Raw genomic sequence first — 27,675 nt, 5'->3', positions numbered from 1 at the left:
CTGAACTGGAGTCAAGTTTTCAATGCAGAATGTAAATATATTGCGATAAACAGGTACTGGTATATATTTATATTTACATTCTGTTCTATATAACACTACCAAGTAGACAATGGGTTTATGGTGTCTTGAATCACCATTCTCTCGTGCCAATGTGACGTCACTCAAGCTAGCTTTCAGCCGAAGGTTAGACATATTAGACAAATTTTACCATTAGTCAATAAAAAATTAATAATAGAACTTACTAAAAAAAATTAAATACATTGTAACAACTGTCTAGTTTGGGAGCGTAACGAGTTGATAAAGCGATTGGCCCACATAGTGCTTTCACCAATGTTTATGTCAATTACCATGTGATCTAAACCTAAACAAGAGTTATTCCTTAGGGCTGTTCCATTAAAACATATGAGGTACCCAGGGAAGGCACTTTAAAATTTGGGTAACCACCCATAGAAGCATAAAAATGTAATGAGGGACCACTCACAGAAGCAATTTTAGATTGTGCGGCACCACCCATAGAAGTGAAATAAATTTGAAATACACTTTTTCTTTAAATTCAATATGTATGAATGACTATTTATAACCCCTGAATAGAGGTCTATTTTCAGATGTTCCCAAGCATGATAGTAAAGAGAAGAGTATCTTGGGTGTTACATCACCATTCAAATAACTGGCCATCAATGAAGCTTGATCATAGAACCATCAATTTATTTTATCAAGACTGTCTTTCTTAAACATGATGGACTAAATTAATTTTATAAGTTTACCTGTTCATAAAAAGTCTAGTATTGTAAATGTTCAAAAACAACTATTAAAAGTTTTAAAATTGGCTAGTATTTTGAGTATTAAAAAACAAGAAAATGTGTCTCTATACATAAATAAAATGATATTCTATGTTTCTTAGTCAATATATAAATTTACAATCTGCAACTTAATATTTGTGAGGCTCTATTCTACCGTTTTCAACAATTTCGATAAATTCCAATTTCTCGATTCATATTTATGCGCCATGTTTGATGTACTGAAGTTTCAACTTCCGATTGTCAAGTCATTTGCATATGTCATATAAAGTAGTATTTACATTAATGGACAAGTATGGAAGCGAAAGCTATTTCGTCGGTATTGAAAAGGTTTGAATTTAATATCAAGTTAAAAACCGAACAGCAGAGTGTAAATTCTTTCTGCAACAATATGATTTTCCTTTCTTTGTCGAAGTGGCTCAAGTAACTACATTTTCGCGCCGATTGTCAATGTTTAGCTTTTTCATTAGATCCACCTACGAGATTTCGCGATAACAAGCATGGCGGAGCAGACGAAGAATTTTGCATGCTGTACAATATATTTAATGAAAAACACCTTTATTAGACATGCCCGAGCACAAAGTTGGTACTCCTTTTGGTGTAAACAACATGTGGGACTAATACACAGTGCAGAGTTTATTATCGGTTATTCATAAAATTATTTTGCACCATTACGGAGATCCTATGGAATTGTAGCCTCATCCCGAAAACGTCAGAATAAAAAAAATTGGATAGGGCTACATTATTGCAGCTAGAAAAAATCAAAAACCGTTTCAATGGAACACGAGCACGTTTCGTTTTCCATTTTGGACAAGGGAGATAATCCCAATTTCTGGTCGCTATAATTTTAGAGTCAAACTGGAAACGATAACCGGATCGCGGAACCTCATCGACCGAGATAAAATGAAGGCAGAAAACGGCGTTTGTTTCACATTCTACTTTCAACCCTTCCCTTCTCTTGTTGCATTCCTCTCAGTTTCGGTAAAAAATAAAGATTTTATCAAAACAACTACCCACAGATGCAGTTTTCTGGCAGTAGGTACCCACCATATATGCAATTTTCTACCAATGACAAGCACCCATAGATTTTTTTTTAATTGCCGTCCCCGGGTACCTCATATGTTTTAATGGAACAGCCCTTATTTGTATCGTGATACATTATATGTATTTTGTGTGTATTGTAGTTTATAGGTATAACATAATTATACTAAATCTCACTTTGAATGTGCCTACTGTTACACACTAAGGTACACAAGACACGGACAGCATTCAGACTTTATGAATATATACATGTAGGTATATATGGGCAATATGGAAAGGCATTGCTATTATACATTGCTAGTGTAATTATTTGTCAGTCCCAGTCGATCTTCAACAGATACTGAAATAAAGTTATCTATGACTATATTTAAATGTTTATATGTCTTCCATTTTGAAAACCTGTGAATTGTTGTTTGTCAACCAAAAAGTTAGGCACTTTTTAGATACTTGGTGACTGCATTAAAACGTCAAATGCATTTCTGCTAGGCCTATAGTTTTAACTTGCAATTGGCACTGCTGGTAATCCAAGTCCCTTACAGTGGGTATCATTTTAATTTTTTGTCAAAGTCTGTTAAAACACTAATTAATCATATGGACACGCATGATATGTAGAATCAGTGTGTGGGTTGGCAGCAACTGATGGCCTCCGAGGTCAATGCACATTGGAGATGATGAGCAGGAATTACTGTCATGAAGACAATAATTCATGAATTGACATATTTATCTACTGATACAACAGGTTTATGAAGAATATTCAATCACAATTATTCAATTTGTTCTTTTATTTTTCAATTCATTTACCGTCAGTTACAGCATATATTGCTTTAAATTGACAGTCACAGTAAATGTGACCATGGACTTGTCCACCATGTTGAATTTTTTTTTTTGGAATCTCGGATCTCGATCAAAAAAAAAAAAAAAAAACAGCTTTCAAAGTAGCCATTAAAAAATTGAGTCGCGGTGTTTTGAGTGGGTCGGTCGCGTTACAACAAACATACAATTTTTTAAGGATGGCCTGGTCTCTGACATTTTTATAGAATCAAATTTCTTTTGCATGAGAAATGCTGAATGCAGAGATTTATGATATGTATGAGAATGAACCTGGTCTTTAATCCGTTTTCTTTTTCGTTAATTTTTTGCCAACTTAGCCAAAGGTAATTTTTTGTATTCCTCTCCTACTTTCTAAGTTCCAGTGTGCTTGAAAGATTTTATGACTTTTAAAAAATTAGTAGTACTCATTAATATGCCCACTTCTTGTTCCTTGAATATTGTGTGCTCTGAATCTACTTAGTATACACATCCAATTGAAATGAAATTTACCAGTGAAATGAATCATTTAAAAAGTACATATTTGAGCAATAAGAAACAGAGGTAGAAGAGAAATTAGCTGATCTTTTGTTGTTTCTATGGTGATAGAAATTCTAATTAAACAAGCATGATGGTGAATGGAAGGAATTTTACCAATCCATTTTTAATTCATAAAAATCTTGACTTTAATGTGATTTTGTCAGGAGTTTCACCTCTAATTGAATTTAAGCAGTTTAATGATTGGAAGTTTATGTTGAAAATAAATAATTTGATAATTGATTGTGTAAACGTTCTTCAGGACTGCACTGATATTAATGTGTTTTGTACATGTACTGGAGATAACAAATTTGGGATGAATGAAAGTGATCTTGTCTTACAATTAGGTTAACTTAGAATTAGTGTTGTAAATTCCACTGTCTGCCCTCTACCTATGTAAATTGCACTTGTCTTGTGAAATGCTTAACATGTGCCTTTGAATGTTTAAAATATTGATATCTTGCTACATTTTTAGCCACATAAAAGCTCATTATAATTAAAAAATACTCTTAATCATCTAATCTCATTATCGCATATGACTATGCAGTGAAATTTTGAAAATTGTTATCTAGGCTAGCTACCATCTATGTATATTTCTTCAGTGTTTAATTGTAATGTACATGTAATGATATTGTATAGAATATATTGTCTAAATAATGTAAGACCAGTTTCACATGGGTTTTTTTCCTCCACTTTCAGGTGAAAGCATCTCTGTTAAATTTCATGCATAATCTGGTGTTAATGATGAATGATACAGACTTCGTCAATTCAGCAGATACTCGACTTGTTTTGTCTCGCATTATCAACTTCACAACTGAACCGAAAAGTGTTGAAGTCAGAAAGGTAAGTTGTAGGTTGTTGATAAACAAATATCCTGATCAAGGTATATTAATATACTAGGGATGGCAATTTTTAATCGGTTAACGAGTTACTCAGTCAGAACGGTGGTAATCGGTTGCAAAATCTGTTATGGGTTTATCGAAGAAAAAAAATTAGTATATTTATACCCCCCGAACGAAGTTCTGGGGGTATATAGGAATCACTCTGTGATAATAATAATCATTCTTAGTGAGCATTGCTCACAGTACCTCTTGTTGAATATATCTTTACCTACAAATTTCCCAATCCATTTCCAAATGCTCTGAATAGTGATATGTTTGCGTTTTCATGTATCTAATTAGTTAATTTGGAGATAATAAACTGTATTGACTTTTTGTGAGGAAATGTGCTAATTATTGTATGTTACAATAAATGCTCACTATATAGAGACCTGTACATGTATGTTACAGTAAATACTCACTATATAGAATCTGTACATGTATGTTACAGTAAATACTCACTATATAGAATCTGTACATGTATGTTACAGTAAATACTCATTATATAGAGACCTGTACATGTATGTTACAGTAAATACTCACTATATAGAATCTGTACATGTATGTTACAGTAAATACTCACTATATAGAATCTGTACATGTATGTTACAGTAAATACTCACTATATAGAATCTGTACATGTATGATACAGTAAATGCTCACTATATAGAACCTGTACATGTATGTTACAGTAAATACTCACTATACAGAACCTGTACATGTATGTTACAGTAAATACTCACTATATAGAACCTGTACATGTTACAGTAAATGCTCACTATATAGAACCTGTACATGTTACAGTAAATACTCACTATATAGAACCTGTACATGTTACAGTAAATACTCACTATATAGAGACCTGTACATGTATGTTACAGTAAATACTCACTATATAGAACCTGTACATGTATGATACAGTAAATGCTCACTATATAGAACCTGTACATGTATGTTACAGTAAATACTCACTATATAGAATCTGTACATGTATGTTACAGTAAATGCTCACTATATAGAGACCTGTACATGTATGTTACAGTAAATACTCACTATATAGAATCTGTACATGTATGTTACAGTAAATACTCACTATAAAGAATCTGTACATGTATGATACAGTAAATACTCACTATATAGAGACCTGTACATGTATGTTACAGTAAATACTCACTATATAGAATCTGTACATGTATGTTACAGTAAATACTCACTATATAGAACCTGTACATGTATGTTACAGTAAATACTCACTATATAGAGACCTGTACATGTATGTTACAGTAAATACTCATTATATAGAACCTGTACATGTATGTTACAGTAAATACTCACTATATAGATCCTGTACATGTACGTATGTTACAGTAAATACTCACTATATAGAACCTGTACATGTATGTTACAGTAAATACTCACTATATAGAACCTGTACATGTACAGAGTGTATGCTACAGTAAATGCTCACTATATAGTACCTGAGCATGTATATGTTACAGTAATAACTCACTTTAAAACCCGTACATTTATATGTTAGAGTAAATATTAAGTTTAAATTCTGTTTTGGCAATAAAATTTTTAGATTTGATAACGTTATTTGTGTTGTATTAGACTTCGAGATTAGAGTTACTGTACTAAAGGTACTATTACCTAGACATAAGGTGTTAAGACAGCTTTCTAAATCCAGAGATCCAAAACATAAAAGTAGTTCTGTAGTAGTCTCAATGCTCCATACATTGCATCCACTAATGGTTGTCAAGTGTTTCACATAACAGATCTATGCATTGTATCCACTAATGGTTGTCAAGTGTTTCACATAACAGATCCATACATTGTATCCACTAATGGTTGTCAAGTGTTTCACATAACAGATCCATACATTGTATCCACTAATGGTTGTCAAGTGTTTCACATAACAGATCTATGCATTGTATCCACTAATGGTTGTCAAGTGTTTCACATAACAGATCCATACATTGTATCCACTAATGGTTGTTAAGTGTTTCACACAACAGATCCATACATTGTATCCACTAATGGTTGTCAAGTGTTTCACACAACAGATCTATACATTGTATCCACTAATGGTTGTCAAGTGTTTCACATAACAGATGTATTTATTTTAATGATGTTTCACTTTAGGCTGCCCAGTTAGTACTGATTGACCTTTTTAACCTGAATGCTCCTGAACTGTCCATGATGTTAACGAATCTTCCCAAACCATTCCAAGATAGTGCCACTAAGATCCTACAGACACATATGCGCAGTGCTAGCCGGGACAGTCGAGACAGTGATGTGCTGTCCCCTAAAAATGTCACACCCCAACAAAACAGAAGTCGGCCTCCATCAAGGTAATTTCAAAAAAGTTTTTTATGAAGTCATTGTTTTCAAGTTTCATATGCATCAGGATAAGGGAGTTCACTTTTGAAATGGGGAAAAAATGTGAGGACACAGTTAGATGATATTAACATTAATCCAGTCTAGATGGTCTTATTGATCCCCAATAGTCCAGTCTAGATGGTCTTATTGATCCCCAATAGTCCAGTCTACACAGTCTTATTGATCCCCAATAGTCCAGTCTAGACTGTCTTATTGATCCCCAATAGTCCAGTCTAGACGGTCTTATTGATCCCCAATAGTCCAGTCTAGACTGTCTTATTGATCCCCAATAGTCCAGTCTACACAGTCTTATTGATTCCCAATAGTCCAGTCTAGATGGTCTTATTGATCCCCAATAGTCCAGTCTACACAGTCTTATTGATCCCCAATAGTCCAGTCTAGATGGTCTTATTGATCCCCAATAGTCCAGTCTAGATGGTCTTATTGATCCCCAATAGTCCAGTCTACACAGTCTTATTGATCCCCAATAGTCCAGTCTAGACGGTCTTAGAGACTCCCTAAATAGGGACTCTCATTCTCTCACCAGAGGTTATGTCTTCACTTGCAATATTGTTAATGCTATTGTACAAGATTCTTATACAAATTCTAAACAATGAGTTCAACAAATTCCACTTTCATTTTTTGAAGCCAAAATAAAGTATTTAATTAATGAAAACTGTAAAAGTGCAGAAGAACAACAGTTGAATGCATTTTCTTGTATTTCTTAAGGTAAGAAAAAGTTTACCTTTGGGATAATGGAAGAGTTTAATAGACTCTAACACAACTACATTTATCATGTAGTGCTATACATGATGTCCCCAATAATAAACAAGCACAATACTTTACTATTATTCGTTGAGCACCAATTTTCATGGATTTCATAGTTGAGTCAATCTACAAAAGCAAGTGTTAACTCATGTTTGGTGTTTCTATTTTGATTTCTAATAAAGAAACCTGTTCTGATATATGTAAATGTTTTCGGAATAATTCAGTGCAAACATTACCAATGAAATGTTTGAATTGTTCATGCAATTGCACAAATTGTGCTCAGCTTACCTGTTTTTATATTCTTATGAAGCGGAGTTTATTCAAAAGCTTCTACATGAGAATAAAAAATCTCTTGCTTGTGGCCTTCAACTTGACATTTAGACATGTCGACAACGTTTTATCTATTAACATTAATCGTTTTTATTTATATGTCGATTCGATATATCCCTGTGAACTCAAGATAAAAGACACCACAGAGTCCTCCACATCTGCTTCATACTTGGATATTTTATTGAAAATGAATATTAACAGCAAACTAAAAACTCAACTTTACGACAAACTAGATGATTTCAGCTTCTCCATCGTCAACTTCCCAAATTTATGCAGCATTATTCCATTATCACCTGCATATGGTGTTTACATCTCTAAATTTATTCGCTCTTCTGAGCCGAAGGCTCAAAGAGCTAATCATATGGCCATATGTCTGGCGTGCGGTGTGTGTCAACTTTTTGGAAAAAGGGCTATATCTCAAGAACCCCTTGGCCAATTTTTGTCAAATTTGTCACAAGGTATCCTTGGCCCAAGGGCTTTCATTTGTACTAAAACTAGGGTTGTGACCCTTTAACAAGGGGAGATAATTAGAAAAATGCAAACAAAAGTAGTGGTTGCTAAAAAATCTTCTTCTCAAGAACCACTGGGCAAATTATCACCAAACTTATGCATAAGGATGAGGATAGGTTGTAGATAAAAAATTGTTCAAGCCATCATCCTGGGTTAGATATTTTGCTTAGTATAAGGACTAGGATCATCAAATTTTGTCAGTTGATGCATCTTAGAACCTAATATCATGTTGTCTCAAAAGTAGGTCATGGTGACCTACTTTTTGAATTTCGCAGGTAATTATTATTAAATGGATTTTGATGCATATCTTGGACACTTTTGAGCCTATGATCATCAAAAGTTGTCAGTTGATGGATCATGGGACCTTGAACTGCGTCATGTGAAAAGTATGTCACCATGACCTACTTTCTGAATTTTATGGCTAATCATTTATGAATATATTTTAGGTTGTTATTTCAGATACCGAGAGGTTTAGAATCATCAAACCTTGTAAGTTGATGCGTCTAGAGGCCTCGAAACATATTTATAAAAAAAGTAGGTCACAGTGACCTACATTTTGAATTTTGCAGACATTCAAATTTCACATTTTCAATTTTAGATGCATATTTTGGACACTATGAAAGCTAGGATCATCAAACTTTGTCAGTTGATGCATCTTGAGTCTTCATAGTTTGTTGACCAAAAAGTAGGTCACCGTGACCTACTTTTGGAATTTGACATTTATATCTGAATATTTCGGATACTATTTGACTTCAATTATCAAACTTTGTCAGTTGATGCATCTTGAGTCTTTGGAGTGTGTCAACCAAAAAGAAGGTCACTGTGGCCTTCTTTTGGAATTTTACGGCTATATTTGAATACTTGAATACTATTTGACTTGTCAGTTGATGCATCTTAAGTCTTCTTCGACCAAAAGTAGGTCACCGTGACCTACTTTTGGACAGTTACATTTAAATTTTCAGGTACTATTTGACTTAACATCATCAAACTTTGTTAATTGATGAATCTTGGTTAGTGAGAATTTTTGCATGTTCTACAATGTATCAGAAGAGTGATTCTAGGCCCATGGGCCTCTTGTTTGATATGCAAAGGCTTGTTCTGTGTATGATCAGTTTTTAAATCGAGGCAGGCTACTGACAAAGAAGTTGATGTTACAGGGGTTTCAGCATTATCGTTTAAAGTCAGCATTTCACAAAGTCGTACGGTCATTATAATGATCTAGTATGCCAATATAACCTATCATTGGGTCAAATGTTGTCTGACATGTTTCATACCTATTGTTTGGCCATTCTTGGCACACGATGGTCTAGAGGTAGAGCGTTCACCCTGCATGCAGAAGGTTGGCGTTTGAATCCTGGCCGCAACAGATCTAAGTTGTTAAAACAGGTAGTGACAGTTCCATCGCCAAATGCTCTGCATCAGGTGTGAATGTCATGGGTTCTCAGAGATTACCTTAAAAACGGATGTCACAGTAGGTGTGGCACACTTAAGAACCCTCACTGCTCAGTGACCATAAGCGCCGAACATAAGCCTAAATTTGAAGCTCTTCACTGGTATTGGTGACATCTCAATATGAGTGAAATATTCTCGAGAGGGACATTAAACAAGATACAATCAATCAATCAATCTTGGCACACTGATTTTGACTACAGACTACTCCATTTACCTGATCACGACAGGTGTGACCGGTTGACAGGGGAGGCTTACTCCTCCTAGGCACCTGATCCCACCTCTGGTATATCCAGTGGTCCGTGGTTTTACCCAACTCTTTATTTTGTATTCCTTATAGGAGTTATGAGATTGATCACTGTTATCTTTCGCCTATCATTACTATGATTAAGATGTAATATTTCATATTCATACTGTGATCAATAAAATATTTGTGTGAATAAATTGAATTCATTTTAGACGAGTTGTCATCCACCATTTCAATTGCTTATAACACGGGATTAAGTTGTCATGTGATTCAGGAGCTAATTTGCAAGCGTTGACAGAGATGGAAGTGAAGCTTATGCAAGATGTCTGTCCTCTGGTGAGAGAAGGAAGGACTCTGTCATGTGACTATTTAGTATCATGGAATGTTATTTTTTCTATAGAATAATGATGCCCCATCTTACGCTGAAAGGGACCATAATTTCAACCTCTAAACCTTGATTCAGACTGCTTATCAACTTTGAGAGTGTCCCCAGGGAAATTTTTATTGTAGGCTGTTTGTTTTGTTGTTTTATGGGGTTTTTTTTGTTTGTTTGTGTGTTTTGTTTTGTTTTTTGTCGTGGAAAGTGTCCCCAAGGAAGTGCTTTTTGCAGCTTGGGTACGATCTTCATGTAAATGATTATTATAGATAATTAAATAAGTTTGTCAAATGATTACAAGTACATGTTTCACCTGTGTATGAGTAAGGTGAGTCAAGGTGACATTATAAGCATATTGGCCCCTTATTAAAGGACACATCTCGTGTTTTCAAAGTATACAGAATTATATGCATTTTGTCTTCTTATGCTTATAGAAATTAATTGTAATAGTTCGTTCGATGAAGTATTGCGATAATTAGCCACAATACGGACTTAAATCTAAGCTCCGATTTCAAAAAGCCTTGTTAATTAGATAGGTAGTCACGTGGTACAGTGACATCATATGCGACCTTCGTCGATCAACTTGTTGTGAAAGTAGTGTTAGATATTTTTTAAAAATCGGGTTTTAGGGGCCTAATTTATTTACCACGGATAACATTTATTTCGATGTTGACAAATTTCCCCAAGTCTTATATCTTTTAGCCACCAGTGCATACAAATAGCGACCCAAATGTAGCGAGGAAAGCGAGTATGAAATCTGCATAAATTTGCGAGTAAATGATGTTTACATGGGATCACTGTCTAAACACTTTGGTAATGCTATTTCTGTAAACAACTGTAATTAGCGTTGTTGCTTTTCTAAAATAAACAGTGCAATTATTATTAAATTTATTTTTGGAGAAGTTAGATAGGCCTAAATTATGATATGATTATGTTTCATTGACAACTAGGCCTACTGTCACGGGAGCATTTAAAAAAAAAAATAATAATAATAATAAAAATGATCAAACTTATCGTGAAAATCACAATACTTTTAAATTATTTTATTCAAGCTATTTGATTAATCATTATTTTTTGTTATCTACACGTTGTTACTTAGGAAGTGGGAGCGCGGCGTGCTGTTGTTGTAAACATGTACGCGTTCCTTGAAAAAAATGAAAGCATTATAATTCAATTCAAAGTTGGGAAATATCATATTTTATTATTTATAATTGAAAGTTCAATTATCTTTTATCTTTAAATTTCTTTTTTAAAACTACCAGTTGGTAGACACTGCTAGCAAAGTTCTGCCTATATGTTGTTGCAAGGTGAAGGTTAGTTGGTGAGAGTGTGTATTGAATTTGAGAACAGAACGGAAAGCATATGCTGTAGGCCTATATGTAACAGTGCGAAGCTTCGATAGAACCATTTTCTCGCAGTTTATCTATGTCTTTGTCCAAGTGCTTGTTTGAAAAAGTACAGGGACAAATTCTACTGGGTTTTTTATGGCGAAGTCGTTGTGCCGACAAAAAATATTCACGTCTTGTCCCTCGTACCTTCCTTCAAAAATTGAAAAATCATCTCTACTGACAGCAAGTACACCCTTAAACGGCACAAAACACCCCCAATGCAGTGTTATTTACAAGCCGTTAATGTGATAATTGTTTGTTTGTCAATTAAATCTAATCTGTTTATGAAATTGCTAACAACTGTTTTCAAATCTTCTCGCTCGAGGTCGCATATGACGTCACAGATAATGGCGCGTAAAATATCGAAGAAAATATGCATATCGCAAGATTTGAATTTCATTGCTATCAAACTCGAAAACTACACAAACTGTTTCATTTAAAACACATGTAAAGTAGTTTTAGGCATGAAATGAATTAATTTTGCTGAAAAAATTAAAAAGTTTAAAATGCGATGTGTCCTTTAAAGTAGTTCTTTTGTGGGCATGTCAATATGGTGAAATAAATTAAAATTAGACCTGCATTAAAATTAATGATAGTTTAAACCTAAGAATGACTGATACTTAGACTTGACTGTTTAGCCATCTTCTTTGCAGGGGTCACCATGATGAAATGGAGACAGAGAACATGAATCCAGAAGACATTTACAACTCTATCAAGCAGACCACAGCGGACATTCAGAATCTGAGCTTTCATAGTAAACTGGAGAGTTATGATCCGGTGAAGAAGAAACGAGAGTTTACTTCACAGGACAGTGGGATACAGGATTTACGGAATGACAGCCCTGATGCTGTGGATTCCAGAAAGGGCAACTACAACCCCTCCCAATACTCAGATGAGGTGAGGTTTTAGTGCATCTGATGATTTGTCAACAGAAAGTGTTCGTACAGAAGATTGACACGCATTAGTCACACTACACTCTGTAAGTGTTCAATTAGTTGTAATGGTGAGTTACACGTACAGAAGATTGACACGCATTAGTCACACTACACTCTGTAAGTGTTCAATTAGTTGTAATGGTGAGTTACACGTACAGAAGATTGACACGCATTAGTCACACTACACTCTGTAAGTGTTCAATTAGTTGTAATGGTGAGTTACACGTACAGAAGATTGACACGCATTAGTCACACTACACTCTGTAAGTGTTCAATTAGTTGTAATGGTGAGTTACACGTACAGAAGACACTCTGCTTTGTCAATCTCCGGTGCATCGTGAATCCATGTAATTGTTCTATAGAGACATGATGTATATAAACTACTAGTCATTTTCATTGATATGAAGATAAGAGTATAATTTGTCCAAATCGGCCTTTGAGTACTCCGGTGCTCTGTCAATTCCAGCCACAAAATATAATCCTTTATCAACAATTCCCTGTACTCCGGATACTGTGTATTCTGTATATCAGCCGGCTTGCAGTCCCAACTGCTATCAATTGACTTTAATTATCCTTTGTAAACCAGCCACTCGATGACACCCCACCTAATTTTCACACTCCATCTTATACAGTTTACACAAGATCCCAACTGCTCGTAATTAAATCTAATTACCATATCTAAATCAGCCACTCCACGATGACCAAACTCTAGGTATTTGGTCGATCACGCGCAGTATACACAAAGGTTGTCTCAAGGGGGCCTCAGGTAAGTAAAAAAGTTAAAATGGAGATGAATCGAATCAGTCTAGATAGAATAAAACCTGATATTTTGGGGGATGCACTTGTCAGTTGTGACAGTACCATGCAAAAGGCATTTAATAGTGCACGGGCCTCCCCCAAAACGACAGAGACGAGAACTGATGTTAAAAGACAAAGTTCAATTAATTGATGAATTCTATACATTCTTGAAATGAAACAAAATTGTCAACAATCCAGTCATGTTTCTTAAAAGCGAGGTTTCCCTTTGTGGACCTCTCTGAGTTCTCTGTCGAGTCAGACAGTGATGATACAGTTAGGTTAGCTCAACTCGCAATGTCCAGTTGATCACTTGGCATTACAGAAGTTTATGTTTCACAAATTAAGACAGTTGAAAGCGATATGATTTCCATTATAGACATTTATGAAAAGACAAATTCTAGACCAATATAAACAGGACGATCGTAGCACTTGAGGACGACGATGATGTTAGACGAAATTGACAATTTACCAACAGAAAACTGCACAAATAATTCTGAGATTTTAAACTGTTTAATAAAGATTTCAACTATTTCAAAGGAACACAACAATAGCTACCTAATCCCAATACAAGAATCTAAATCTACAACTGAAAACAAAATAATTTTAACAAACAACATTTGACTCTTTATTTCAAGAAATAAATTGATTTTGTATGTGTGAGCAGAGACATATATGTGAATATCTGTTTAAACTAGAATGTATTTGTAAATAAAACATTGACACATTCATATATATATAATATAGATAATTTTATATATTTTTGTTTTTTTGCATTTTGAATGATTTTGTAAGACGATAAAACGTTAGCAATCATTACACCCGTATGCAAAGACAGTGAATACAAGGGGAGTAACTCATATTTGTCAACATTCTGCACTCCATACTCTTTGTAAACCGGCCAATTTCTTTGGAACCACACATAGCCGATTTAGACAGATTACACTGTATATTATGATACTGCTTACTTTTGAATACAAAGACATAAAGGTATTGATTTGCTCATCAGACTCTGTTACATGTTTTTCAGGCAATGAATGGTTACAACAACCGGTCACGCCTTGCAGATGCTGAGTTAGACGAAAGTGAATTATTTAATGAAGGTAAGATTCCTGTGTATATTCTGTAATTTGCCTTACAAAACCATTTTGACAGCAACTTACCTCTTTGTGTCATAGCTACATTTCAAGACCATGATGATAATAGCAAATATTTAATGAATAGTGAATATTCTCTTCTTGTTGCATGTTCTATATACATATGTCTACTGATTAATGTTTAGTACAGATTTCGCTGAATAAAAAAGATGGAAAATACTATAGGATCTACACTTTTTGAAAATAAGAAATCCTTACACATCTATTATTTACTATCAAAATTTTCTATGATTACAAAAACACTTGTAAACTCTCGTTGACAGTAGTCTTGATAGAAATGTTATGAAATTTTCAGAAATGATAAACTGTATAGTTCTCCCAGGTTAGTTGTACTGGCCACTGTACTCTGTAGCAATGTACTCCTATTTATCTGTGTTCATATATTTACAACACATAATTTAATTCTATTTCAAATACCTTAAATCCAATCATTAGTGCCACTGTACATGATTATCCACTAATTCTCAAGTATTGTTAGATGGGGCGTATTTATAATAGTAAAAAAAAAAAAAAAAAAAAAAAAAGATGTTAGATTACTGAGTAAGTACCTCTAAAACACTTTACATAGATTCATATAAAGTCGGATGATCAGGTGTAATCTCTCTATAGACACTGTAGATGCTCTAAGACCCATTTGCTTCTTGAAAACACATTTTTTGTTGGAGAAATATGTAGGCAATATATACACTTACTGATGTTATGAATCCTGGCAGGCACATGTTATTAAAACACGCACATTGCACTCTGACTACACCTGTACTATTACTACTCTGTGTTGCTATTGAAATATACATCTGCTGTATAATACACTATTGTTTTTTACATGAATTCTGTGTAGTTGTTCACTTCCAATAAAGCATGATAATGTATATTTTAATGACATTACTATAACCTACATATAAGTATTTCCTTATAATATCATAATGGATTTTACATATTAACTACGACAGATCTAATTCATTTCTACAATAGAGATTTTTTTTTTAAAATTTTGATATAAGGTAACGTATGCGTTAATGAGTTAAAGCCAATAAAAAAAAACATGGCCAGGCCTAAAACATTATATCCATCGAATATATACATGTATTAAATGTTGACTGTGTTGACTAACAGGAACTTTTGTAGCCCTTTGTAAGTGTTTGCAACTACACAGAAGTCATTTACTCTGTCTCTAATCATTTATGTATACCATCATCTTCTCATCATATCTTGGTTATCATTGAGTTGGTGAATTAAGTCAAGATTGGCAAACAATGTATGAAAAGGAGAAAACTTTATTTTGTATAGATCCCTGGAAAGCCATTTTAGGATTTTCATGCTCTGAGCATGATGGTAGGTTACTTTCAGGTTACCTGTGTTTTCTTGTGACTTCTTGTTATTTTCACTGACTTGTTTTAACAGCTAACTTAAACTTGTGAGTCAAGTCACATGATTAGTCATGTGACCCTGCAGTGAAGGTCCCTTTATCCAGTGTATATCATGTCTAAATAATGTCTACATATTGTCAAGGAATGACGTTTTGTGTTACTTTTTCTAGTACTTTGGATACTTCTTAGTGACTGTCATTAGAGATTCATGTTTTCTGCACTGTCAAGACTAGAGTTCTCTGCATAGTTATACAAATGGCTGCAGCCAAAATATATTTTACATCTGCCATAAGGCAACACTAACCGTGTAATTTATATGCATGCTTTTACTGGATACCTTTGTTTACTTGTGTCCATATTTATGCACCAACTACAGGGAAATGTTTATTCATTAATATTCTTGACACAGCGGGATATGAATTCACATGTATATCATGGTTAGAAATGTATCATGTTCATTTTTATTTCTGTTCAGAAAGCATGTGTTTTTTCTGCATGAACTGTTTTAGTTTTGTTGAAACCAATTATTTGCTAATTGAATACTCCAGTATTTACATAATTTTTTATGAGATAATATCATTTAGAAATTTCAAAGTTTTATACTTTTAGTTTTCTTCAAGTAATTTGTTCATTCATGTATTATTATCAGTCATCACTCCACTTTGAATCACGTAAAATTTTAGATATAGAAATTCTTGAATCAGACGTTTTCCGTCTTCTTTTCAGAGTCCACAGATAATGATATCATCACAAACATTTTAACTGAATTGTCCAATCACAACAAAAGGTACAGAAAATTCATTTGTGTACTAGAAACAAATTCAAAACTATTGATCAATGAAAATTTGCTGAATATTATGGTCCACATTAATATTTCTACCTCGTACAAATATGCATATTTTACGTGTTTTGTCATAATTGTATGTTTGATTGTAGGAATAATGAACGAAAGGACGCCATGCTGTCCTTGATCAAAATGACAAGGGAGGGTACATTTAATTTCTGGGATGAACATTTCAAAACTATTCTGTTTGTTTTATTGGAGACCCTGGGAGACACAAATGTAAGTACATGTACATATTATGGATATGAAATGATTTTGTAAATCATACTTATACAATGTAGTTTAAAATCATAACGATCAAGTGAGGTGGTCCAGGGAAAGATACGCTGATATACAAGTGAGGTGATTCAGGGAAAGATACGCTGATATACAAGTGAGGTGATTCAGGGAAACACGTTTCCTGGAAATGTACAGTGCTTGTACATCAGATATTTATGAGCTTTGTTAATGAACTGATACTAGAACTATGGCTACATTTTAAAAATTGTCTTTTCAGGGACATGTTAGGGCATTAGCATTACGGGTACTTAGAGAAATTCTAAAAAATCAACCTAGTCGATTTAAAGATTACACAGAGCTGACGATTCTTCGGATCTTGGAGGCTCATAAGGATTCAGAGCGAGAAGTGGTTCGCTCCGCAGAGGAATGTGCTGACACACTGGCAAATTACTTGCCACCAGAAACTTGTGTCCGCATCCTAAACCCAATCATCAGCACTGCTAATTATCCTGTCAACCTGGCGGCCATTAAAATGCAAAACAAGGTATGGATCAATTCAACCATGCGTGCACTATTTGTCATACTAGTTCTGTAGTGAATATAGTCTATAGAATCATTGTAGGATCACTGTGTTTGCTCTGAACCAGTGACTTACTGAATTTGATGGCTGACAAAATATGTAGCAATAACCTACACATCATTTAACTGTCACCTGCTGCAGGAGATGTTGGGAATATTCTAGTCCGCTGCACACCTGTTTTGAATGGGGGTAAAACAATACAGTGCCTTCATGATCAATTTTATCATGTTTTAATAGTCCTGAACTTTCTGATTCGTCGAGATCTTATAAACTAGAAAAAATAGAATATTATATTCACCCTCTTGTATTATATTTATCAAGATATCTATCAAATCATATATCTAATGGGTTTTTTCCAAGCCTATCTATTTTGTTTAAATCAAATTTTGGGACAAAGGGAGCATAAATTGTAAATTTCAGAACTTCCTGGGCCACAACAAATTGCACATCGGTAGAAATATTTGGTCATTGAATGATCAATACCCAAACCTTTTATTTCTTGATTCTCAGTAATTCATATTGCACACAATTTTTTATTAGACTGATTCATATTTGGAGCCAATTACATGTTCCTATCCTAGCTATTTGAATTTTAATTGATTTTCACACTCCAAGCCACATGTATGTGTCACATGAAAGAAAAAAACATTACACAAACACAAACCATTGAATGAATTTGCTGACCAGAAAATAATACGTTGGATATGCAGTTTTTATTGATAGCTAAGATCAGCTAGTGCACAGGGTCAATCTGAGTGGTTTGAAATGTGACTTCTCATCTGTTAAGCACATCCATCCGTAAACAAAAAGTGTGAAGTTGTTTGGTTAGAAATCGATTGTGTACATTATATTGATCTTCTTGTATTAAAATAGCCGAATTTTGACATTTTGCTTATCAGAATATCGGTTGGGGGGGAGGGATATATAGAAAATTGTTTGGTGCAGCGATATTATATAATATTGACCGAAATATATGAATATGCGATATTAAATTTCATAGGAACTTCTGTACATGTATTATAAAAGTTCCTATGTTTTCTCATGAAAAATGCCATTTATTATTCTGCTTGATTGAAAATAATTTTAAGAAATTTAAGGTTAAAAAGTATTCTCTTGCAAAAATATTTGTTGAGAAAGTTTATTACATGTCAAGTCTTTTGTTTTCAGGTCTTAGAGCTATTACCCAAAGACACATTAGAGGTACAAATGGGAGAAATCATTCCTGGATTACTAAAGGTAAGCTTGATGTGTCCAAGAGGAAGAGGTACTTTCTATACATACCGCCGGTAGAGGTATCAGCAAGGAATTACGGTGAAACTCGAATATTGTGAATATAGCAAAGTTAAACTGATTTCCCAGGCAAATTCTTTATATATTCTATGTAAAATGTATTTGTCTCTAATAAACATGGATACATCGAATTTACGCATATAACGAAGTAAATTCCTGAATTAAAAATGAACATAAAAAGCAACTTTTAAAACAAAGTTTTTTTTTATTTTGAAACTTGTGACTTTTAAATTCTTTTCTTTTGTCATTGAATCCACACACTTCTTATGAATTTTCTGTTAGTACTTTTTCAAAAGGGGTTTTTGACACAAAACATGTCTAGCAAATATATTGTCGGTATTGTTTTCTATTCTTGCTAAGGGTTGTTCCATTAAAACATATGAGGTACCCGGGGACGGCAATTAAAAAAAAATCTATGGGTGCTTGTCATTGGTAGAAAATTGCATCTATGGTGGGTACCTACTGCCAGAAAACTGCATCTGTGGGTGGTTGTTTTGATAAAATCTTTATATTTTTTTTACCGAAACTGAGAGGAATGCAACAAGAGAAGGGAAGGGTTGAAAGTAGAATGTGAAACAAACGCCGTTTTCCGTCTTCATTTCATCTCGGTCGATGAAGTTCCGCGATCCGGTTATCGTTTCCGGTTTGACTCTAAAATTATAGTGACCGGAAATTAGGATTATCTCCCTTGTCCAAAATGGAAAACGAAACGTGCTCGTGGTCCATTGAAACGGTTTTTGATTTTTTTTTCTAGCTGCAATAATGTAGCCCTATCCAATTTTTTTTTGTTCTGACGTTTTCGGGATGAGGCTACAATTCCATAGGATCTCCTAATGGTGCAAAATAATCTTATGAATAACCGATAATAAACTCTGTGTATTAGATCTAGTCCCAAATGTTGTTTACACCAAAAGGAGTACCAACTTTGTGCTCGGGCATGTCTAATAAAGGTGTTTTTCATTAATTATTATGTACAGCATGCAAAATTCTTCGTCTGCTCCGCCATGCTTGTTATCGCGAAATCTCATAGGTGGATCTAATGAAAAAGCTAAACATTGACAATCGGCGCGAAAATGTAGTTACTTGAGCCACTTCGACAAAGAAAGGAAAATCATATTGTTGCAGTCTGCTGTTCGGTTTTTAACTTGATATTAAATTCAAACCTTTTCAATACCGACGAAATAGCTTTCGCCTCCATACTTGTCCATTGATGTAAATACTACTTTATATGGCATATGCAAATGACTTGACAATCGGAAGTTGAAAGTATTTGATGGAGAGTGACCCAGATAGATTGTCAAGCTCAGATCTTGCACCTATCAGTAATCTTATAGGAGTAAAAGAAGACAGAATAGTGAAGATGTCAAAGAAAAGGAACGTAATAAACTAGAGCAGAAGAAATTGTTACATGTAGATAGTTTTAAAGACAGTCCAATATTGTTACTAACAATTGCTGAGTTAATGGTATTGCACACACACTTTCAAAAGCCAACACACACTGGAAGAAAATCTAAGGCAGACTTTTTAGTTGTTGTGGACAAGGAAATCAAAAGTAGAAATATATCTGATACTTCTTTATATGAGACACTGGAAAAACTTTTCCCTCAAAAGTATAGGAAGTCAAAATCGTGACATTGAATTTCAGAGATTTGCAGCTAGTTTTACTTATTATTTTATAGACATGGTTTTGAATTCTAGGTATTTGTTACCGATGTATACACAAGTCAGTGACTTTTTTAAAGCAATATGCAATGGCCTTTCTTGAACAGTCATATTACAATTAAATTTGACAAATGCTTTATCCAATTTTTGAATAGCCATTTTTATAGAATTTGTCTTTGTCAAATTGGCAACTTATTCGGATTGGCATTATTATTTTCAATTTTGTGTCCACCCTGGGTGATTTGGTATGTAAAAAAGTCGGTGATTGTTGTGTAGCATGCCAATTCAAATAATTGACTTAATGTTGGAGTATAAAGTGCCAAAGTTAGAGTTTGGACAATCTATATAGTTTTGGTTGTGCAGTTTTTTGTATAAAGATTAGAACTGTATTTTGTGTTGAAGTTTAAAGAATATTTTTCCAATCATTAAAACTTGTTCTACCTGTTCATATTAGTATTTGTCATCTTATGTTGAACTATGACTACAGAATTATAGATTTTAATGGGGTTACCGAACACCATTACTAGCATAAATTTCACTCATTTAATTTTTTTTAAAATTTCGTTTATACTCATATACTTTGACCAATGAAGGAAAATTTATATTAATTTCAAGAAATTTCAACCACACATTTTCATTTGAATAATTTCAATAGATATATAAAAATTTCATCAAACAAACTTTTGATCACTGAGATGCTCTAAATTTGATATCAAATCGAATTAAAAGGTTTAGCTGATTTTTACAGAGTTATTTCCTTTGGGTGTTGGGTACCACCTTAAATACACAAATTTGGAGAGGGATATAAAAGTCTTCAACTGTCAGAAATGGATCAAGTCCTTCAGCTTTTTATTATCGTTTTCCCAAAAAAGTTGTTATTCTATAGCATTTGGACACTCTCTAAAATCAACTTCATTCAGTGATGGCTGTTTATCAAACTTGGTACATAGTTTTTAGAATGACATAGAACCCTATTATTTTTTTTTTTTTACAAAGGTTAAGATCACAGGATCCAGTTGTCATTCCATAACATCCTTGTGAACAATGCAATGACCCGTAGTGTAACAAATATCAAAGACATCAGTGTCGGAGAGACACATTTTCTTGTTTTTTAATACTCAAAATACTAGTCAATTTTAAAACCTTTAATAGTTGTTTTTGAACATTTACAATACTAGGCTTTTTATGAACAGGTAGACTTATAAAATTGATTTAGTTCATCGTGTTTAAGAAAGACAGTCTTGATAGAATAAATTGATGGTTCTATGATCAAGCTTCATTGATGGCCAGTTATTTGAATGGTGATGAGACCCAAGATACTCTTCTCTTTACTATCATGCTTGTGAACATCTGAAAATAGACCTCTATTCAGGGGTTATAAATAGTCATTCATACATATTGAATTTAAAGAAAAAGTGTATTTCACATTTATTTCACTTCTATGGGTGGTGCCGCACTATCTAAAATTGCTTCTGTGAGTGGTCCCTCATTACATTTTTATGCTTCTATGGGTGGTTACCCAAATTTTAAAGTGCCTTCCCCGGGTACCTCATATGTTTTAATGGAACAGCCCTAATTAAATTTGCATGTTGATTGCATTTATTATTTCCCTTAATTGTTCTTAATTAAACCACCAACATTAGATCATTTCTGGTAGCTCTTAGTTTATAGGCCTAGATGATTTATTTGTTTACCAAATAAAGGTAAAGGGAATACTTGAAGACTCAATGCCGACCACTTCATTCTGTCCTGTCTTCTCTCTCTCCACCCCCCCCTCTTTTTTTTTTTTACCTTTTCTCATTCGGGGATGCTTTTCAAATATTTTTCATCATATTGATGTTGAATTATGATAGCTCTTGCTCAAAAAATGTTAAAATAGAAGTAAAAAATTGTATTCTACTGGAGATATTTACTTTCTTTAATTTTTTTTTTTTTTTTTTTTTTTTTTATTATTATATATACATACATCTCACTACTCCATTTCAACATTTAGAGTTTCCCACGATATTTTGAGACAAGAAAAACATTCCTGACACTTTTTTCGTAGCTGTGTGATTTTAAGAAATTTGTCCACAAAAAACTTGCACAGTCTACTTACTATTGACAAATATTTTTCAAAGACATCTACAGACTGTTTGTATGCCGTGATCATATTTTGTTGAAATTTTTTTTTGACATCTGGCCATACATGTACTTGTGTTATGAAAGCGTATTTGGCAGCAATTTTATACTTTCATTAAATAATCCATTGAATTAAATTAAGTTTGTATATTCCTTGTATGAAAATATTTCTTCTTGAAAATAGAGGCTTTAATTTCTCTTAGAGATATTACAAACGCATGTATATTGAATGCTGCTTCATTTTACAACTGTATACATGTAGAACAAATCAGATTTATGACAAATTCGATATAATCAAATTACGAATTCGTTATAAATGTACAGCGAATTGCGATTATAGTGAATTTTTATAGAATGTCCACAGAAATTTGCTTTCTCAGAGGTTTACCGTACCTTACTATCTATCCAGGTGATACATTTATATACATGTATATAAGTTGGGAAAATAATTAGATTTTAGATGTTTTGCATGTTAATTGATAAATATATCACTTCTGCTCAACTTTTGGAAATCTATTAAATTTCTCTTTTTGATTAAATGCCTTAAGATTTTTGGATTTTGTTGCTAGGGATACGATGACCAGCAGAGCACAGTTAGGAAGTCTTCTGTCTTCTGTTTGGTGGCCATTTATCTCAAAGTTGGAGAAGGTATCTGGAATCACCTCACCAAGCTCAATTACAGTAAAGTAAGTCAAACTTATTCTAAATGGAATATTAACTAGATTTGGCAATTTGTAGAGTAATTCACAACGGAATAAACAGAGCTGTGGTTTGTACAGTACCGTATATACTCACCTGTAAGTCGGATTTTAGGGAGCTAAAAATTGGTCCAAAATTCTATATCCGACTTAAAGGCGATTCCTAAGAAGATAAGCATTTTTCTTGATAGCGAAATGTATAGTATTTTTTAACAACTTTGTACTGCGATGATTATCATGATTAACGTTGACTTAAAGTGTATATTACTGAAATTGATTTGTTGATAAAATGAATAAATATCAGCGCATATCACAAAATATTATTTGAAACAGGTGAAATGTTAGAGCATTGGTTTGAAATTGTCAACCGATTCTTGAAAAAAGTTATACCAACTTATAAGTCAATGGCAAATGCCTCCAAAATAGGCTACAAAATATACAACCGACTTATAGGTGAACCGACATCTAGGCGAGTTTATACGGTAATTCACAGACAGAGTAAACAGTGCTGTGGTTTGTAGAGTAATTCACAGACAGATAAACAGAGCTGTACTTTGTAGAGTAATTCACAGACAGAATAAACAGCTGTACTTTGTAGAGTAATTCACAAACAGAATAAACAGAGCTGTACTTTGTAGAGTAATTTACAGACAGAATAAACAGAACTGTACTTTGTAGAGTAATTCACAGACAGAATAAACAGCTGTACTTTGTAGAGTAATTCACAGACAGAATAAACATCTGTACTTTGTAGAGTAATTCACAGACAGAATAAACAGCTGTACTTTGTGGAGTAATTCACAGACAGAATAACCAGCTGTACTTTGTAGAGTAACTCAGACAGAATAAACAGAGCTGTGGTTTGTAGAGTAATTCACAGACAGAATAAACAGCTGTACTTTGTGGAGTAATTCACAGACAGAATAAACAGCTGTACTTTGTAGAGTAATTCACAGACAGAATAAACAGAGCTGTACTTTGTGGAGTAATTCACAGACAAAATATACAGAGCTGTGGTTTGTAGAGTAATAACAGTGCTGTACTTTGTGGAGTAGTTCACAGACAGAATAAACAGGGCTGTACTTTGTAGAGTAATTCAGACAATAAACAGAGCTGTGGTTTGTAGAGTAATTCACAGACAGAATAAACAGTGCTGTACTTTGTGGTGTAGTTCACAGACAGAATAAACAGAGCTGTACTTTGTGGAGTAATTCACAGACAGAATAACCAGCTGTACTTTGTAGAGTAATTCACAGACAAAATAAACAGAGCTGTACTTTGTGGAGTAATTCACAGACAGAATAAACAGAGCTGTACTTTGTAGAGTAATTCACAGACAGAATAAACAGCTGTACTTTGTGGAGTAATGCACAGACAGAATAAACAGAGCTGTACTTTGTGGAGTAATTCACAGACAGAATAAACAGCTGTACTTTGTGAAGTAGTTCACAGACAGAATAAACAGTTGTACTTTGTGGAGTAATTCACAGACAGAATAAACTAGTGATGAAACGATTGTCGCCGATGATCGATTGTCGGTCGTTCAGAGACCTACGATGCTACTAATCGATTACAAAATAAAAGTCGCTGACATCGTTGACCAAACAAAATCCGGAAATCACTTCAACTTTGTTCAAATTTTATTTTCTGTATGTCAAACCCGATCAAAAATAAGCAAACAAAATGGCGGGAGATATGAAGGACGGTAACAACAATGACATTCAACAGTCAAATAAAGGAGCCTATCTCTGATATCTTTGATACATTGAGATTATAGATAAATTCCATCACTTGATATATTGGAATCCTGATTTACTTACCTGTGAACAAATGAAACAAAAAAGAATTCAAATGTTGTTTCCATACATTTAATGATTCTGGTACATCTAATTTGAGGAGAAAACACTTAAATGCCAATTCGGATTATAATCGATTATTAATCGATTACTTGTGTCCGATTATTGTCGATAATCGATTATGGTTTTTGGTCCGATTGCCCATCACTAGAATAAACATAGCAATAGTTGTGAAAGTAGTAGGCTAAGGTATTAGAAATAGGTGTTGAAAGAATTTTACTGAAAGAGAAAGAAATAAGAAAAATAAGCATTGAGTCCCATCATTTTGACCTATGTAGATAGAATTATGTTTTTAAACAAAAAATATGCTCTTGATATTCACCTCAAAATGTAGGCAACTCATACCCCAAAAAAATCCAAGAAAAAATTTAATATTTGAAATGAAAAAAAATAATCTTGAGAGTAAAGCAATAAAAAAAATTTTAGTCGGGGTAATTTTTTCAAGGTTGGTCAAAACAATAAAATTTGATTGAAGCCTTATCTAATGATCTTGTCCATATCAGTGAAAGATAAGAATGATTGTGACCTAATTCTATGACTTTTGTAAAAACATAACTCATCCAGATATTTCACTCAATAAGATGAATTCTTTCAACATCTGATGTAAAACAAAATTGTTTTGAACGGCCTTCATACCTGTAATAATCTAGATAGGCCTGTGACATTTAGTGCAGCTGATATAAGCTTCCGCAAGTGTGTGGGAGGAAGGGGAAGTAACTGTTCAATGTTAAGATAAAGCAATCATTGGACTTCCTGTTCCTGCTGAGAAGAAAGAATTCTGGGGAATTTATCTCTATGCATTCTGTGTATTCCATATTGACAAGACAAGGGAACTCACTCCAACAGCCTTGAGATAAATTATTTATGTTGTAATTTTGCTCTCTGTAAAGATTGATTTGAGGAAAGCATATTTTTACTGTTGGTATATGAGATTTAAAGGGGAATTTAAAACACATCAAAATTGGACTGTAGTGTCTGAAAAATGATTAGGTCTTGATTTATATATGTCTAATCACTGTGCCAGGTTGGTTACACCCAAGCATAGGAAATAACAAATATATCACAGCAGAAGACATAGGATTTTAGAAGTATATAGAGATAACCAGTTGTGAGTTTTTATAGTGATAAACACACAGATGATGAAGATGTACTACTGTATGAAATATTGCTGTTGGTGTTTAAATGATTTGGATGTATTGTTTGTAAATTGCCTGAAAATATTTTTGCCTTGGTTAATGAAATTAGAATAAATTATACAACATATAGCATACAATAATGTTCTAAACTTGTTATCTTATCACAGACATTTGCATTGTGATGTTTTCGGAATAGGAAACATGACTATACATACATGTATGTGTACAACTGTACCATTTTTCATGATAGACTCTCCAGACCCCCAGTACTGGTCTATATTCAAGTATGAGGGCAATACAGAGTGTAACATGAAATATTGTCCCTTTTATTACTCTTATTATTTAGGTATATTATTGACAACATATGCTCTCTCTTCATTGGTGTATGAGTCAACTTCAGAGTTTGTAAAATTTCATAATGGATTTTTAAAAATCCCATTTTTACAAGGTTAACCTTGCAAGAAATGGAAATTTAATTGCCCTTAGATATATGAATATTGCTTTGTTAATCTCTTTGGTTGAATTCAAGTAAAACTTCCATCTCTCTTGCATAAATTCACACAAAATGTTTAATGAGCCTTTTTACACTTTGAACATCTCTTAATATGGCTTGACGATTTAGTGCATTTTTATTTGGTATCCCATTTATTTTGAATTTACAAGTAATATAAAAGTTAAAGCATTTTTTTTTAATGCAAACAGATTATTTGTATAGAGTCTTGATTTCATATTCATTTGATTTTGTATTTTTATTTTTATTTTTTAGATGTTTGCAGGCTTTGAGATTTTCACTAAATTCAGAAGATGTTATCTGACACATGTGTTAATCCATCAAATATTTACATTCAAAAACAGATTTGCTGTTAATATATTATATATTAACTATTAGTTTTCTTTGACTTTAAAGATTTTTATGTTATTAGTTACTCTTTGTAAATGTTTCTCGGGTATCTGGTAAACAATATAATACCAAGTTTGTAAGTTAGAGAATGAGTTTGCCTTCTCTTAGGGCATTTTTAAAAGTGCTTATTAGGAATGAACAGATAATGAAAGTCATTTGTATAATAATCTCTATTGGCCAAAGATGAAATACTAAATATAGCATAGCAATTTCATGTAAACAAAATGGGGTTTTATAATGTATGTGTGGAGTCCTTCCCATTTACGCACTATGCTTAGTAAACAATATATTTGCTGTTGTAATGACATTTTTAGCCGAGTTGCAACGAAGTTGAACTCGGCTATTGGTTTGGTGATGCGGGCGGTTGGGCGTCAACAATTGGTTTCCGGATGATAACTCGAAAAGTTTACAATCTAATCAAATGAAACTTTGATATATTGTTGGGTACCAGATAAGGAAGACCCCTATTGATTTTGGAGAAAAAAGGTCAAGGTCACAGTGACCGAAAATAGAATGAAAATTTCAGAAATATTAGATTTCCGAATGATAACTGATAAAGTTTAAATCCGAATCAAATGATACTTAAAGATATTGTTATTTACCAGGT

General features: G+C 33.4%; 1 protein-coding gene across 44 annotated transcripts in view; it reads left to right on the top strand.

The window, feature by feature from the left end:
• LOC125683889 (CLIP-associating protein 1-like) overlaps positions 1-27,675 on the top strand; it is a 94,650-nt gene that overhangs the window by 59,508 nt on the left and 7,467 nt on the right. For 33 of the 44 annotated variants that reach the window (XM_056139693.1, XM_048925391.2, XM_056139698.1 and 30 more), the window contains 11 exons: positions 3,882-4,025; positions 6,203-6,411; positions 12,161-12,404; positions 14,268-14,340; positions 14,690-14,716; positions 15,682-15,726; positions 16,488-16,548; positions 16,698-16,824; positions 17,102-17,368; positions 18,572-18,640; positions 23,047-23,163. In XM_056139693.1, coding sequence (XP_055995668.1) covers positions 3,882-4,025; positions 6,203-6,411; positions 12,161-12,404; positions 14,268-14,340; positions 14,690-14,716; positions 15,682-15,726; positions 16,488-16,548; positions 16,698-16,824; positions 17,102-17,368; positions 18,572-18,640; positions 23,047-23,163 — 1,383 coding nt within the window. The remainder of the gene's footprint in view (positions 1-3,881; positions 4,026-6,202; positions 6,412-12,160; positions 12,405-14,267; positions 14,341-14,689; positions 14,717-15,681; positions 15,727-16,487; positions 16,549-16,697; positions 16,825-17,101; positions 17,369-18,571; positions 18,641-23,046; positions 23,164-27,675) is intronic. The other 11 variants (XM_056139697.1, XM_056139701.1, XM_056139694.1 and 8 more) reach the window with 3 other exon arrangements.

Source organism: Ostrea edulis, chromosome 6 (genome assembly GCF_947568905.1).
Source record: "Ostrea edulis chromosome 6, xbOstEdul1.1, whole genome shotgun sequence".
NCBI classification, from domain to species: Eukaryota; Metazoa; Mollusca; class Bivalvia; order Ostreida; family Ostreidae; genus Ostrea; species Ostrea edulis.
This window is presented reverse-complemented; position numbering and strand designations above follow the sequence as displayed.